We start from the raw sequence: 15,386 nt of genomic DNA on the forward strand, positions 1-15,386 counted from the left end.
ACAGTGGTAGCCTAGTGGGTAGAGCTTTGGGCTATCAACCGGAAGATTCAAATCCAGACTCTGCTATGCAGCCACTGTTGGGTCCTTGAGCAAGGCCCTTAACCCTGTCTGCTCCAGGGGCGCTGTACGATGGCTGACCCTGCACTCTGACCCCAGCTTCCAACACAAGCTGGAATATGCGAAGAAATAATTTCACTGTACTGTACACCTGTATATGTATATATGACAAATTAAGTATATCTTCTTTTTCTTCCAGGGCTCTCAAGTCTCACGCATTGAGCGTGAGACACACGCATTTCAACAAGCTCACACACTCACACACCACACATGGTATTTCTCACTCTGAGAAATGATTAACTACAGCCTATCCTACACACGAGTGAAAGACAGACTACTCTGTGCTCATACCGCTGTCATATATGGTAACATTCTGGTACAAACTGTGTTCACATTGTATTAGTTTGCCGTGTGGAACACAGTTCATTATATTTGTTTAGAAGTGAAAAGCTGGCGTTGAATGAATGAAAAGAACGACTCTGGATCAGCTGACTTCTTTGTTTACGTGGTCACATGATCGCCCGTCTTTCGCTTCTTCAGCATTATGTGTTGTACTGTACAGTATCATTGCTGGCGCACTTGCCTTCCGCCTCTCACATAAAGTGTTTGCAGCTTTACCCGCTTTAGAATGGCGCAGACGGCGAGAAACCGTCTGCATGTGATGTTATGTTTGTTTATTGTTTATAGTGAAGCAGGGCAGGTATGTGGAGTGTGGCCGCTGCCTCAGCGCATGGTTCAATCTTCTGAGATATACAGTTTAATTCCTCAGCTCTTCACTTTCGGCTACACTAAGGATTCAGCTGTACAGAGTGGATGCTCTGTTCTAGATGCTGCTTTCAAGAGATACTTCAGCATCATCTTTCCTGACTTTACATATAAAAAAGGTAACTATAAAAACGTAATTCATTTCACTAACTGCTTCGCGGTGGGTCCGGTCCCACCTGGGGGGGGGTCAAGCCATGTTTATCTCAGTAACTTACTTGTGACAAATTAAGAAGGCAACCCACTTGTATGCTTTTATGTAGTGGAATGAAATCAATGTGGACTTGGGGAGAACATGCACCAAGTTTACAATGTATATTTATATTCCAGTCACAGAGATGAATGGGAACATGGATCCTAACATTACAAAAAAACAAAAAAGCATCTACAACAGTCAGGCATCATTGTAATTGGACTTTGGAGCAATGCAAGTTTTACTGGTCACGTGGATGGCAGGGTACAGTGTTTACCTGCAGAAGGGATTGGTGCTAGGATTCACTGTAGGACAAGGTGGAATGTCCTACCATTCATCCTTGTGCTATCTCTTCCTTTTCCCTCATCAGCCAACTTTCAGTGAGTAAACACCACAGCTGCATGTGAGCACTCCTTGCTCTTTTGGAGATATTTTAACCCAGTTGTCTTGCCATAGTGATTTGGCCCTTATCAAAATCATTCACGTCTTTATGCCTGCTTATATTTGCTGTATTCCACTTATTTAATCATGATTAAGCACCATAAACACAACATTCAACTATCCCAGACCATGACTGACACAATTGCTATGAAATAGGCATGCCATGAACATTGGGGGTGGATCTAATGTTTTGGCTCATGATAGAAAGTGTACTGTAGTTATTGTTGTAAGACATGTGACTGTCATGGGATCTGATCCTGGATTAAACAACCCCGGTAGTTCCAGTTTGTTTTTAAAAAAAATTCTGCATTGTTGTTACAGTAACAAGCTGTTTTTCAAACTATGAAGTTTGAAGGCCTGAAAACTATGTAGATAAGCCTGTTGGACCAGTAGCACATGTCATTTTTTTAAATCACTAGAATGTTTAACACCAGGAAACAGGAGCTATGCTTTTCCCGTTAGACACTTGTCCAGTAGCAAAATTTCCAGTTGCAGCATCAAATTGTTCATGACTGGCAATAACTGGACCTAGTAGTGCTTAAAAGTTGTTGTTAATGGATTATGCCAGGGCTATATAATAAGCACCACAGCTTGTTATTTCAGCTTTACACCTGAATAAGGTGTGTTTGAGAAGTGAAATCACTGAACAGTACTGTATGGCCCTCCAAGACTGAACCTGTTAACCTTTGACTTACTGTGCTTTGTCACATAGTGCACCGCTCCCAGATGAGCGGTTGCAATTTCAAACGCCACCAGCCAACGGCTGAGCCCAGCCCTTAATGCTTAATTACCTGCATGGTATTTTGTCTCTTTGACAGAACTTTTATTAAGTCTTTTCTGCTAAATAATGTAAATGTATAAAAGTTTACACTGTGCTTTGTTCATCAACTTCTATTGAAAATTCTTATGCAGTATACTGGCACTTTAATAAGGCAAAAAAGTCAGAAGAAAGCCGAGTAGAGTATATGAATGTACAAAATGGAACACTTATTTTTTTACGTTTTATTGGATCCTTTTTATGTCTCAAAACCACAACAGCATAAATGTAGAATGACGATGAATTTTTAGTTTTCTGATCAATTTGCTTGGGTGGTGCAGCAGTCTATTATGCTAGTTCACTACCGCTGAGGTTCAAACCCAGTCAGGTGGCTAAGTGGGTAGCCTCACAGCAAGAACGTCCTTGGTTCGATCCCCAGGTGGGGCGGTCCGGGTCCTTTCTGTGTGGAGTTTGCATGTTCTCCCCGTGTCTGTGTGGGTTTACTCCGGGTGCTCTCGGTTTCTCCCACAGTCCAAAGACATGCAAGTGAGGTGAATTGGAGACTGTGTTCGATATGACCTTGTGAACTGATGAATCTTGTATATTGAGTGGCTACCATTCCTGTCATAATTGTAAACAAAGTGTGTAAAACATGACATAAAAATCCTAATAAACAAACAAACAAACCCAGTCACAGACATGATTGTAACTACGACTGGAGGATGGTTAAAGCCCTTTGATGGATTGATTCATTGTCTCGGGTATTCCTGCCCTGTTCTCAGTGTTTTTCAGTGGAACTGGACCAGTTGCAACCCTGAACAGGATAAAGTAATTGATAAAAAAAAAAAGAAATAAAAATGATGCCAACTTTGTTAATAATTTCTGCATTGACAACCTATTTTCGTTATATTTTAGTTATGTTTTTGACAATAATAGGTTAAAATCTGGTACTTTTATACATGCTGCTAATTACAATGATGTGTTAATGAACATGCTTTTTTGAAGTTTTTATTACATGTTAAATTTAAATTAAATGTAAATTTGTTGTCTGATTTTGTCTTTTTCTTTAATCAGGATTCAGTAACTCGTGGTTTGAGCCCGAACCCTTCACAGTATCAGTGGGTGTCAAAAGTGGTGGATGTGATGGATATCCTGATGAAGGCTCAGATGAAAGCTGTGAGTACACAAGTCATATCTCAAAATCAGCAGTAATAGAATTACATAACATTACGAAAAACAAGATGAAAGAAAATTAACACATTTTAAGGCTATGCACAGAAGCAGGTCATACATTCTCACTAGTCTTTATAATTGGTTACCTTCCCATAATATTATGATTTAATGATCACTGAATAGTCTGTCTTCAAGTATAACAGTTATATATTTTTGTATTCTGTTATATATAATTACATTTCACTCAGGCATAGACATAACCAGTGATCATCCATGTGTGACTTTTTCCCTCTTTAGATAGCCTGAGTGTGTCTGCATTTCAAGCCGTCATTAGAGCAGAGTCAGTGTGGGGAGCTCTGAGAGGTGTGTTTACCGATCTACTTTAGTGCTGTCTTTTTAGTTAGTAAATTAAAATCAGTGCTTTGTCCTCATGTCTACTTTATACGCTGTATGGGCAAAAGTATGTGGACCCTCCTCTTTGCATTTTCTCCCCATTTTTGCTCCTGATTTAGTGCACTCAATTTGTCTTCCACTGCTGAGGGATACCCAATTGCATCCGAGGAGAGCATTTCACTGTGCAGGCCTCTCTTCTGCCAATCAGGGTCCTTACACAGTGTATGAAGACCCACCCACCCATCCACACATAGTCCAGCCCCCCACCCTGCAGATACAGTTATGCCTGCGCCCAGATACCAGATGGCGCCCAGCCGACTGGTGGCAACGCCAAGTTTCAAACCGAGGAGTTCAGAATATAGCAGAATATCCTGCTGCGCCACCTGGTCGCCTACGTGGACTCTTCTTTTAATTATTAAGTAGAGGTGTTTTAGCCTCACTTATAGCTAAATGTATGAAATTTATTATATGAAATAATTACTAGCTTTCCACTTAGGGGCAACAGTTTACAAAAGCCTTTTTCCTATTTAGGTCATTAACTGGGCATTATTGCACAAAGTGAGGCCCATTAAGACATGGTTTGGTGTGGATAATCTTCGAAGGCACTGACTTCAACTTTATTAAACATCATTGAATAAATCAGAACATTGCGGGTCAGGCCTTCTTCTCTAACATCAATGCCTGAACCCACAAATGGTAGTACTTTACTACTTTAACTAAATGGGCACAAATTTCCTCAGTCACATTTCAAGTGTTTTTTTTTTTTTAGTGTGGGCCATTATTTGTGGTCAGGTGGTTGCACATTTATTACTTTATGTAAATGGTAATTAAACCAAGACTCTCTTTTTTTTTTTAAACAGGTCTGGAGTCTTTTAGTCAGCTAGTGTACCAGGATGATTATGATGCAGTAAGTAAAAAATGGAGATAGTCACTGTTGTAGCTTTTACAAAGGACAATGGCACAATTGAAGGGCTTATTAAATATGCTTTTAAATAATTGTAATCTTTCTCTTCAGTATTATGTCAATAAAACTGAGATTGAGGACTTCCCCCGCTTTCCATTTAGAGGGCTTTTGCTGGACACCTCAAGGCACTATTTACCTTTGAATGCTATTATCAAGACTCTGGTAACTAAGTAGTTCATTTTCATGTATACTGGTGTGATATTGAATATATGAAGCAGCAACTCATATTTTTTATCTTTTTTTGTGTAGGATGCGATGGCCTATAATAAATTGAATGTGTTCCACTGGCACATTGTAGATGATCCTTCTTTCCCATATCAGAGCTTTACCTATCCTGATTTGAGTGACAAGGTAGCCCATGTGACTCTTTTTCTGATATTTTAAACATTACCACACACACACAAACACACACACAAACTGGCAGGACAAGCTGCTTTCAATTCTAAGAAACGTAGAAGTTTATTTAGATCATTATTTCTGATTTTGTATTTTTAATCTTGTATTTTAAGAAGTTTAATGTGATTTACATTGTCTATTTATATAGCACATTTATTTGCACTAGAGTTCAGCAACACAAAATGATTACTTATAGTGCATTTTATTAAATGTAATTTGTGATTTGTTAATTGAATGGCTTGTCTTTTTTTCTAGGCCTATTTCTAGTTTGTTATATTATGTTTGTAGTTATACTGTATTTAAATTTTTTATTTTATTTTATGTAAGGGGAGTTGTAAGGAATGCTAGATTTTAGAACCCAGATCTTTCAGCCCTTTGATTGATTGGTGCTCTGTTCATGGCATTCCTGCCTTGCGCCCAGTCTTTTCTGGTGAATCCCGACCCGTCACAACCCTGACCAGGATGAAACTTCTCAGTTTAATTTGAGTAAATTCAACAAAGACAAACTTAAAAAAGAAAACACTATGGACACAAGGGGCAAAGGGTTGTGGTTCTGGCCCTGTAGTTTTTCCTTTTTCAACATGCTTTGGATAAATTATTTTTGTTGTGTTTGTCTAACTTGTGTGTAACCTTGTGCTTGATTCAGGGAGCTTTTCACCCAGTGACCCACATTTACACACAGAAAGATGTAAAAAAGGTGATTGCTCATGCAAGGTTAAGAGGAATCAGAGTTGTGCCAGAGTTTGACTCTCCAGGACACACTAAGTCATGGGGTAAAGGTATGACACTTTTTTTACCCATATATCTTTATTTATTTATTGCTTATTTGGACCCGCTATTTTGGAGAAGCCGATTCTCCAACCCGAGATGTATGACTATAAGTGTGCCACCACAAAGTAAGTAAAAAATACAGCTAAACATAGAAACATGTAAATGCTTTTAGCGTGGATTTGATGGTTATTTCATACAAATAGATATTCGTGTTGTGGTGCACTTCGATGAGCTAAATAAGCAGTAATTTGTGCCAGGGCTCTCGGTAAGCATAGCGCAAAACGCTTCTCATGTAAATGCGCCCTTGGGGAGAAGAGATTGAGATGTTTTGAGCATGTGCAGAGTAGGGATGGGAGTTATATTGGAAAGGTACTGAGGATGGAGTCGCCAGGCAGGAAGAGAAGAGGAAAGACACAGAGGAGGTTTATGGATGTGGTGAGAAAGGGTGATGGTTGCAGATTGCAGATGGTTGGGGTTACATAGGAGGATGCTCAGGACAGGGCAAGATGGAGATAAATGATTCACTGTGGCGACCCCTAACAGGAACAGCTTTTTAACACTATTAAGGCTTCAATATGAAGTTCAGTATGTATGTTTTTATATTTTTAGGGCAGCCAGACGTACTAACCCCCTGCTATCAGGGAGACGTCCCCTCTGGATCATTTGGCCCAGTCAACCCAATTCTGGACTCTACATTTAAGTTCATGACTAACCTTTTTGAAGAGGTGAACTCTGTCTTTCCTGACTCTCATGTCCACATTGGGGGGGATGAAGTGAACTTCCATTGCTGGTAATAACCCTTACATACTGCACCACTTTTGTTTTACATACTGTAGATATGAAGTGTGTGGGTAGTAGACGGAGAGAAGTAATTGCTGTCATTACGAATTTTGATAGGGACTCCAACCCTAATGTGAGGGCATTCATGAAGAAAAAGGGCTTTCACAAAGATTACACCAGGCTTGAGTCATACTACATGGAAAAGTAAGTGATAACAAAACAGTGCTGACATTGTATTTTTAATGATAACATTTCACTCGCATTAAACAAAATGTGTGTGTTTCTCTTATAGATCATACAATGTTTGATACATTTTTATTTTGCTACAGAAATAGGTACAATCCCATTTCTAAAAAAAAAGCTGTGCATTAAAACTTTTTACCTGTGCTTTTTTAAAAAAAAATAACACATAAGAGAAATGTAATAATTTTACTTTACCAACTTTTTTTTTTAGCAATACAAAGTTCAAAAGCCAATTTATTTGTATGTTTTTAAATTAAGACAGTAGTAAACATAGCCAAATTTTGGAATTGATTTATTTAGAAGTGTTGTCCCAATACTTTTATCCATACAGTGTATATAGGTGGCTCGGGTGGTGCATCAGTAAAATATGCTAACCCACTACCAGTGAGATCTTGAGTTTCTGTCAGTGCGGATACCAATCCGAGATAAAAATATAGAGGGTTGGTTGCCGCTCAGGTGGCGCAGCGGTAAAACACTCTAGCACACCAGAGCTGAGATTTCGAACACATCGTTTCGAATCTAAGCTCTGCCATCTGGCTGGGCTGGGCGGCTACAGGAACAATGATTGGCTGTTGTTCACACAGGGTGTGAAAGCCGGACCAGGGTTCCTGATAACTGATGCAGCTACGACCTCTGCTGGCTGATTGATGGTGCAAAGTCTGGGAATAAAGCATTGACCAGGGTGTGGCTCTTTGTGCACAAGGCGGATACGTATATGAAGTCGCCTTGTGCAGGTGAATAGATGCAGTCGGTACTGCTCACGTGTCGGAGGGGGTGTGTGTCAGTCGCGGCACTTTTCAGTCAGCAGTGGAGGGTTGTATCGGTACAGAAGAAGAGCAATGCAATCAGGGTAATTGGATACGACTAGATTAGGGAGAAAATTGGGGGAAAAATTGCAAAAAAAAAAAAAAAGAGGGTTGCGTCAGGAAGGGTGCAGTGCTACCCACCGTGTCACTTGCTAGTTTACATTATAGACAATGAAATCAATTCTTGGTACTTTACTTTACCAAGGGTAGTTACTAGGGCTGTCATGGGAACAATAATAGTGTAAAATCATAGGTAATAAGATGTGATTTGGTAATATTTTGATAAAATTTAGTGCTCCCCAAACATTTATTGCTCCCCAAAGCAAACATTTAAAACACTTTCATTTGAACAGATCACACTTGGTTAGCTGGCACTGTTTTTAAGGTATTCATGCCAACAATATATTATCAAAAAAGAGAGGGAAACAAGAATTAAATTTAAAAATGTACTAATCTTAATGGAAAGTACTTAATGTACAGTAAATGTATTTGTATCTGTATGTGTATTTTCAGTATAAATATACAAAAAGTAAATACAAAAGTAAATAATATTGTATAATACTAAGGTTAAATGCAATTGGCTACAACACTTACAGACTTGATCTGAAATGTGCACGAACAGCAACTTTCTTAAGAACAACCAGCCAAGACAAAGATTTTTGAACTAACCACTAAAAAAGAGAAAGCAAAACAAAATATCACAAACATTAGACAATAAAGAATAAACAAGAAATACTCGGATTACAAGGTTATTTCCTCTGTGCTCTTTTTTCAGCATTATGAACATCACTGCTACCCTTAACAAGACTGCCATTGTTTGGCAGGATGTATTTGACTACCATGAGAAAGTAAGTACGAAAACCTTACACCCCTTTTCACTGTTTAGGCACTGCTACCTGCTTTCATGTCGTTTTATATACAGTAAGCTTATCCTCCTGTTAAAAGATCTAGTCTAAAAGGAACGAGCGGTCTATGTTCTAGCACAGGACTGGCTATGTGGTGGAGGTGTGGAAAGGGGGTTGCTACCTGTGTGAGGTTCGCAGGTTGACAAAGGCAGGACTGAAGGTCATCCTGGCAGCACCCTTCTACGTGGACCTGCCTGGACCCACACACAACTGGGCCCGCTACTATATTGTGCGCCCTCTCGCCTTTAAGGGTCAGAAAGTTACAGAGTGAGCCTAGTGCTGTGATGTGTTGCTGTGTAATGATGCTGTGTAGTGCGTTGCATTTTAATTTCACATTTTTGCTTCAAATATGTGTATGTTAACGGTATCAAATTAATGTTTCCCAATTTTCCCAGTTGTATAATTTAGTCAATTTTATCCAACAGGTTATTAAATGCCACCCCCATGTCTCTCCTAGTTTAATAATAGTTACTCTGTTGCAATTCTCCTGGCACTTGTATCACCCCTGAACTAGCTGTGTGCTGAGACTATTATACTTCCCCTCCAACACCTGCACGCCTACCAGTGGTGGAGTCTCACAGAGAGCCACATGACTACTCTACCTCTAATGCAGGTGCTATAACCAAACAGCAGAGGTCGCCAGACACCATAGAATTTTTCAGATGTCTTGCAGCGTTGATGTTTGTTTTTTAGCTAATCGGTATACACTGATCAGCCACAACATTAAAACCACCTCCTTGTTTCTACACTCAGTGTCCATTTCATCAGCTCCACTTACCATATATAAGCAGTTTTTTTGTACAATGACTGACTGTAGTCCATCTGTTTCTCTACATACTTGCTTTCTCTACTAACCTGCTTTCACATTGTTCTTCAATGGTCAGGACCCCCACAGGACCACAGAGCAGGTATTATTTAGGTGGTGGATCATTCTCAGCACTGCAGTGACAATGACATGGTGGTGGTGTGTTAGTGTGTGTTGTGCTGGTATGAGTGGATCAGACACAGCAGTGCTGCTGGAGTTTATAAATACCGTGTCCACTCACTGCCCACTCTGTTGGACACTCCTACCTAGTTGGTCCACCTTGTAGATGTAAAGTCAGAGACGATCGCTCATATATTGCTGCTGTTTGAGTTGGTCATCTTCTAGACCTTCATCAGTGGCCACAGGGCGCTGTTGGCTGGATGTTTTTGGTTGGTGGACTATTCTCAGTCCAGCAGTGACAGTGAGGTGTTTTAAAACTCCATCAGCGCTGCTGTGTCTTATCCACTCATACCAGCACAACACACACTAACACACCACCACCATGTCAGTGTCACTGCAGTGCTGAGAATGATCCACCACCTAAGTAATATCTGCTCTGTGGTGGTCCTGGGAGAGTCCTGACCATTGAAGAACAGCATGAAAGGAGGCTAACAAAGCATGCAGAGAAACAGAGGGACTACAATCAGTAATTGTATAACTACAAAGTGCTTCTATATGGTAAGTGGAGCTGATAAAATGGACAGTGAGTGTAGAAACAAGGAGGTGGTTTTAATGTTATGGCTGATAAGTGTACATGTATGGTTATTACCCCAAGATGTCAGCAAAGAGTAATTTGCTTATTTTCTCCAAAAGGTAGCCATACTGTAGATACAGTAGGTAGATGCTTTATTGATCCAGAAGAAAATTTAAGAAAAAAGAATCTACGATGATCAAATTTTGGCAACAAACTGATGTAAAAGTTGCTATTTTATAATGTAGTATAATATAAATACATTATGCAATGAGAGAGAGATGGTGGTGTGTATAGAATTGAATGGAAATATACAGTAGTTCTCAGTAAACTAAAAGTACATACATATTTTGATAAGTTTTAAGTATAAAAAAAACATCTAGTTCTCTTGTGAAATGTCCATGAGCACTATTATTTACCACAGCCTCAGTACTTGGTGGAACATACTTGATAGCACTGATAACATTTACATGGCATTTAGCAGATGATTTTTTCCAAAGCGACTTACAGTACTGTGGCAGTGTCTTGTCTAAGCAATTGAAGTTTAAGGGCCTTGTTTAAGGGCACAACAGTGACAACCTGGCAGTGGTGGGGATTGAACCAGTGACCTTTTAATTACCAGTTTGGTACCCTAACCTCTAATAAGTGATTTTGGTGAAATATTTTCATTCAGTTTTGCACACATTACCATAATACCTTTTAAGTTGAGGGAGTGTTAATTATTACTGAATGTTATTGTATATTATTACTGTTGTTGTTAATAGTAGTAGTAGGGTCAATATCACTAATGGTGTTTCAGTTTCTCAGTTAGTAGTTTTTCTGTCTGTCTTCTAGATCCCTAAAAACACAATTCTGGAAATCTGGAAAGGAGTCCCTGCAGCCTACCGTGCTGAAATGAGCAAAATGACTAAGGCTGGTCACAGGGTGCTGCTCTCTGCTCCCTGGTACATCAACCATATCAGTTATGGCCAAGACTGGCGCCAAGCCTACACTGTGCAGCCCCGGAACTTCTCCGGTGTGTAAAGCTGCATCTTGGGCAGGGTGGGACTGTCCAACGCCTATGCATTCTTAAGTTGACTTCGGGATGGTGGATCATGGTCCTTAGTGGGTTAGTCTGATTGGTGGTGGTTGCTAATTTGTATCAAAAAAAATTTTTATTTTTCGTCTTTACGTTTTATGGTGGTGTGAATTAGATTTTTAATGGAAAGAACTTCCAGAATTATGACTAAATACAATTCAAGCAGTTGAAGGTTAAGGGCCTTGCTCGGTGCCCAACAGTGGCAACTTGGTGGTGGTGGGGCTTAAATGACAACCTTCTGATTACTAGTCCAATAACTTAACAGCTGAGCTATCACTTCTGTGAACATTTTTGAAAAACTCTATGATTATGGGCTATTGCGTATAGATTGATGGGTAAAATGAAATAAATAATAATAATAATAATAAAGTGCACAAAAAGTCTAGAGGTCTTAATACATTCCACATTCATTCCAAATCTATTCTTAAAACACAGCAGTTAAGTTAAAATTAAAGTCAAGTTAAAATTAAAGTATTACACTATTACACTAGCTAAATGGGCCGGCACAGTGCCTAAGTGGGTAGCACTGTTGCCTCACAGCAAGAAGGTCCTGGGTTCGATTCCCAGGTGGAGCGGTCCTGGTCCTTTCTGTGTCTGCGTGGGTTTACTCCGGGTGCTCCGGTTTCCTCCCACAGTCCAAAGACATGCAAGTGAGGTGAATTGGAGATACAAAATTGTCCATGACTGTGTTTGATATAAACTTGTGAACTGATGAATCTTGTGTAATGAGTAACTACTGTTTCCTGTAACCAAAAGTGTAAAACATGACGTTAAAATCCTAATAAACAAACAAACACTAGCTAAATGTTTGTTCTCATACTGAAGACATTAGGGAAAAAAGGCAGTCAAATGTTTTCAATAATGTAAAGCAGTACTTTTATAGAGTACTGCAGATTTTCTTTAATGCCAGAGCAAAGTCTGCTATTCTGAATCGATCTATCATAAATTTAGCTGAATTCTAACGGTTATACTATTGTTTACACAGTCACAATTGGCTATGTCCTGGGGGGTGGCATAATCATTGGGAGGTGCACTTGTCCGAGTGCTCGAGGTGCTAGTTTAAGCCTGGATAAAAATAATAAAAAGTGTCAGGAAGGGCATCAGGTGTAAAAACTGCCAAATGAGATATGCAGACCAGAATGATTCACTGTGGTAACTCCTAAAAATACAGAAATAGCCAAAGAAAAAAAAATATGAATAATTTTAGTTTGCCTATTCTCATGTGACCTTTTATATAGTGATAGGTAGTCATATACACATTGTAGTGTATGTGAACAATATACAGAAAAATCAACTTTAATCAGATTAAAGGCCTTGAGCAATAATAATTATTAAAGTATGATGACAGTATTTTTTAGTCACATACATTTAAAGATAAGTAATAATTAGCTCAAAATGTGCAATAATGTAAATATTCTGACCGTCTTTTTGTTGTCCAGTTAAAAATTGGAGGGCAGTTTTTAAGTTACTAGATTAATTCTTTAATTTTATGGCCCTTGTTGCAATCTTATTATATCAACTATGCAACTAAATAACAATGCTGCCTATTAATGCATAATTGATAAAATATATTTGAAAGCTGTGTTAAGTTGCAGTTTAATGGTGAGTCAATGTGCATCTTGGTGTCAGATTCCAGTTTTGTAGTGGCTTAGCACTAAAAAAATCTTTCTTTATGTAATTGTTCACCACTGATTTAACTAATCTGGGTGTGTGAAATTGGGTGTGGGTGTGCTAAATCTGATGCTAATCTAATTTATTTGTATCTAAAGCATGCCGGCCTTGCAGCTAATTCTCAGTTTGCAGTTCTTCCCATTGACCCACATTGCACATCTGTGTATTTTGTATTTGCTGCGTTTAGGTACAGATGAACAGAAACAGCTAGTGATTGGTGGTGAAGTCTGCATGTGGGGAGAATATGTGGATGCAACCAATCTTCATCCTCGCCTATGGTGAGAGTAAAATGTTGACATGTACTTTGTAGATGTAATGGTGTAAACATACATCATGATGCCAATGACCAAAATGATCATGTCCTTTTTCTATTATTAATATATAAATGAATATTTAGTATTGTTAAAACATGTTAAACTGCTGAGACACATTAAACACCTTTATCTATATACACTCACTGTGCACTATATTAGAAACACATACTGTATTAGAAACATATACTTGCTCATTCATCTAATTATTTAAACAACCAGTCATGAGGTCGCAGTGCCATGTATAAGCTTAATTATATCAACATGATTCTCCAGAAAGGTGGTGTGAAACAAACTAGAAACATCCAGTAAGAAGCAATTTTGCAAGATAATTGCACTGTTGATTAATCGAAGAATGGCCAGACTTGGTCTAGCTGACAGGAAGGCTATAGTAAGTCAAATATTAATTTTCTAACAATTTTGGTAAGCAGAACCTTGAGGTGTAGTGGCTACAACAGTAGGAGGCCACATTGGGTTGCACTCTTGCGACTACAGTGATCAAACGCTCGTTTTACTGGTAAAGATTAGAAAAAAATAGTTATTTGTTGTGACATGTAGATTGTAGGATCAGACATTAGGATCTAACCTGCCTTTGTCAGCAGTTTAAGCTGGTGGTAGTGCTGTACCCAGATGGGAAATATTTTTGGGGCACATTTTGGGCCTCTAATATCAGTCAAACAAACCTTTTATTCCAGCTATAGTGGGCTAGCTTAATTTAACTATTTAACTATGCACTATCTGGGCGCCTGTCAGGTTATTAATGTAGAATATAATTAAAAGTAGTGACAATTACGTTTCTGTTCTACTTGATAATGAGCTGAAAGACTGAAAGACAATCAGCTGCTTTTTGGACAAAATTTCATTTGTGTTTGCAAACATGCATACAGGCCACGATCGAGTGCAGCAGCTGAGAGGTTATGGAGTGATGAAGAGCAGACCACTAGTGTGGATCAGGCGTTCCCTCGCCTACAGGACTTCCGCTGTAAACTGATAAGGTACCATCCGCTTACCATTACATAATGTGGTATACACCGATCAGGCATAACATTGTGACCACCTTCCTAATATTGTGTTGGTCCCCCTTTTGCTGCCAAAACAGCCCTGCAACTGTGATGCACTGTGTATTCTGACACCTTTCTATCAGAACCAGCATTAACTTCTTCAGCAATTTGAGCTACAACAGCTAGTCTGTTGGTCACATGGTCCAGCCTTCGCTACCCACATGCATTAATGAGCCTTGACTGCCCATGACCCTGTCGCCGGTTTACCACAGTTTCTTCCTTGGACCACTTTTGATATATACCTACCACTGCAGACCGGGAACACCCCACAAGAGCTTCAGTTTGGAGATGCTCTGACCCAGTCGTCTAGCCATCACAATTTGGCCCTTGCTAAACTCACTCAAATCCTTACGCTCGCCCGTTTTTCTGCTTCTAACACATCAACTTTGAGGATAAAATGTTCACTTCCTGCCGAATATATCCCAGTATAAAAAGATAATCAGTGTTATTCATTTCACCTGTCAGTGGTCATAATGTTATGCCTTGCCTATGCCTACACATAACTTACATTCAGGTTTGGCTGGCATATCTTTTGCCTTTGCAGTTTGTTGATTTGACATAAAGGCATTAAATTTGTAACACGTTTATCTTTTTCTGTCTCTCAATAGACGCGGTATTAAAGCAGAACCTTTGTTTGTAGGCCACTGCAAGTATGAGTATAATGGTTTATAGAATGGGTGAATAGAAGCAGGAGTGAAAATGTTCTGTACTGAATTAGGGCTTTACAATAATAGGTAAATTATCAGGATTTATTATTATTGTTTTTTAAAATTGATATAGCACTTGATTACCTCAGCTATTCAAACTTCTATTTTTTTATGATTTTACACTGTACATTTGTATTATCTGATCTGTGTATAAGTAAAACTATTAAATGCAAAATACACAAGTATATTATACAAATATACAATATACAAATATTTTCTTCATAAAATCGCTTTGCTACCATAGAATGCAACCATAAAGATTCTTAAGACTTAAAACGTGTACACTCAGTGTGCCAAATCCCAACAACATTGTTGCAGTTGCTAAACCTTTACAATACTCACTACCATATACAGGGGTTGGACAAAATAACTGAAACACATGGTTTTAGACCACAATAATTTATTAGTATGGTGTAGGGCC

At 38.9% G+C, this 15,386-nt stretch overlaps 1 protein-coding gene across 2 annotated transcripts; it reads left to right on the forward strand.

Moving 5' to 3' along the window:
* The first annotated feature begins 693 nt into the window (after positions 1–693).
* hexa (hexosaminidase A (alpha polypeptide)) lies at positions 694–15,098 on the forward strand. 2 transcript variants are annotated; one of them, XM_063002016.1, is made up of 14 exons: positions 694–941; positions 3,285–3,386; positions 3,681–3,746; positions 4,637–4,683; positions 4,792–4,902; positions 4,990–5,091; positions 5,783–5,915; positions 6,517–6,697; positions 6,805–6,891; positions 8,512–8,584; positions 10,972–11,152; positions 13,074–13,164; positions 14,085–14,192; positions 14,867–15,098. In XM_063002016.1, the coding sequence occupies exons 1-14, from the start codon at positions 719–721 to the stop codon at positions 14,928–14,930; spliced, it is 1,569 nt and encodes a 522-aa protein (XP_062858086.1). In that variant the 5' UTR covers positions 694–718; the 3' UTR covers positions 14,931–15,098. The 2 variants fall into 2 exon arrangements, with proteins under 2 accessions (XP_062858086.1, XP_062858077.1); XM_063002007.1 differs by lacking the exon at positions 694–941 and adding an exon at positions 1,303–1,392.
* The last annotated feature ends 288 nt before the right edge of the window (positions 15,099–15,386 follow it).

Source organism: Trichomycterus rosablanca, chromosome 1 (assembly GCF_030014385.1).
Source record: "Trichomycterus rosablanca isolate fTriRos1 chromosome 1, fTriRos1.hap1, whole genome shotgun sequence".
NCBI classification, from domain to species: Eukaryota; Metazoa; Chordata; class Actinopteri; order Siluriformes; family Trichomycteridae; genus Trichomycterus; species Trichomycterus rosablanca.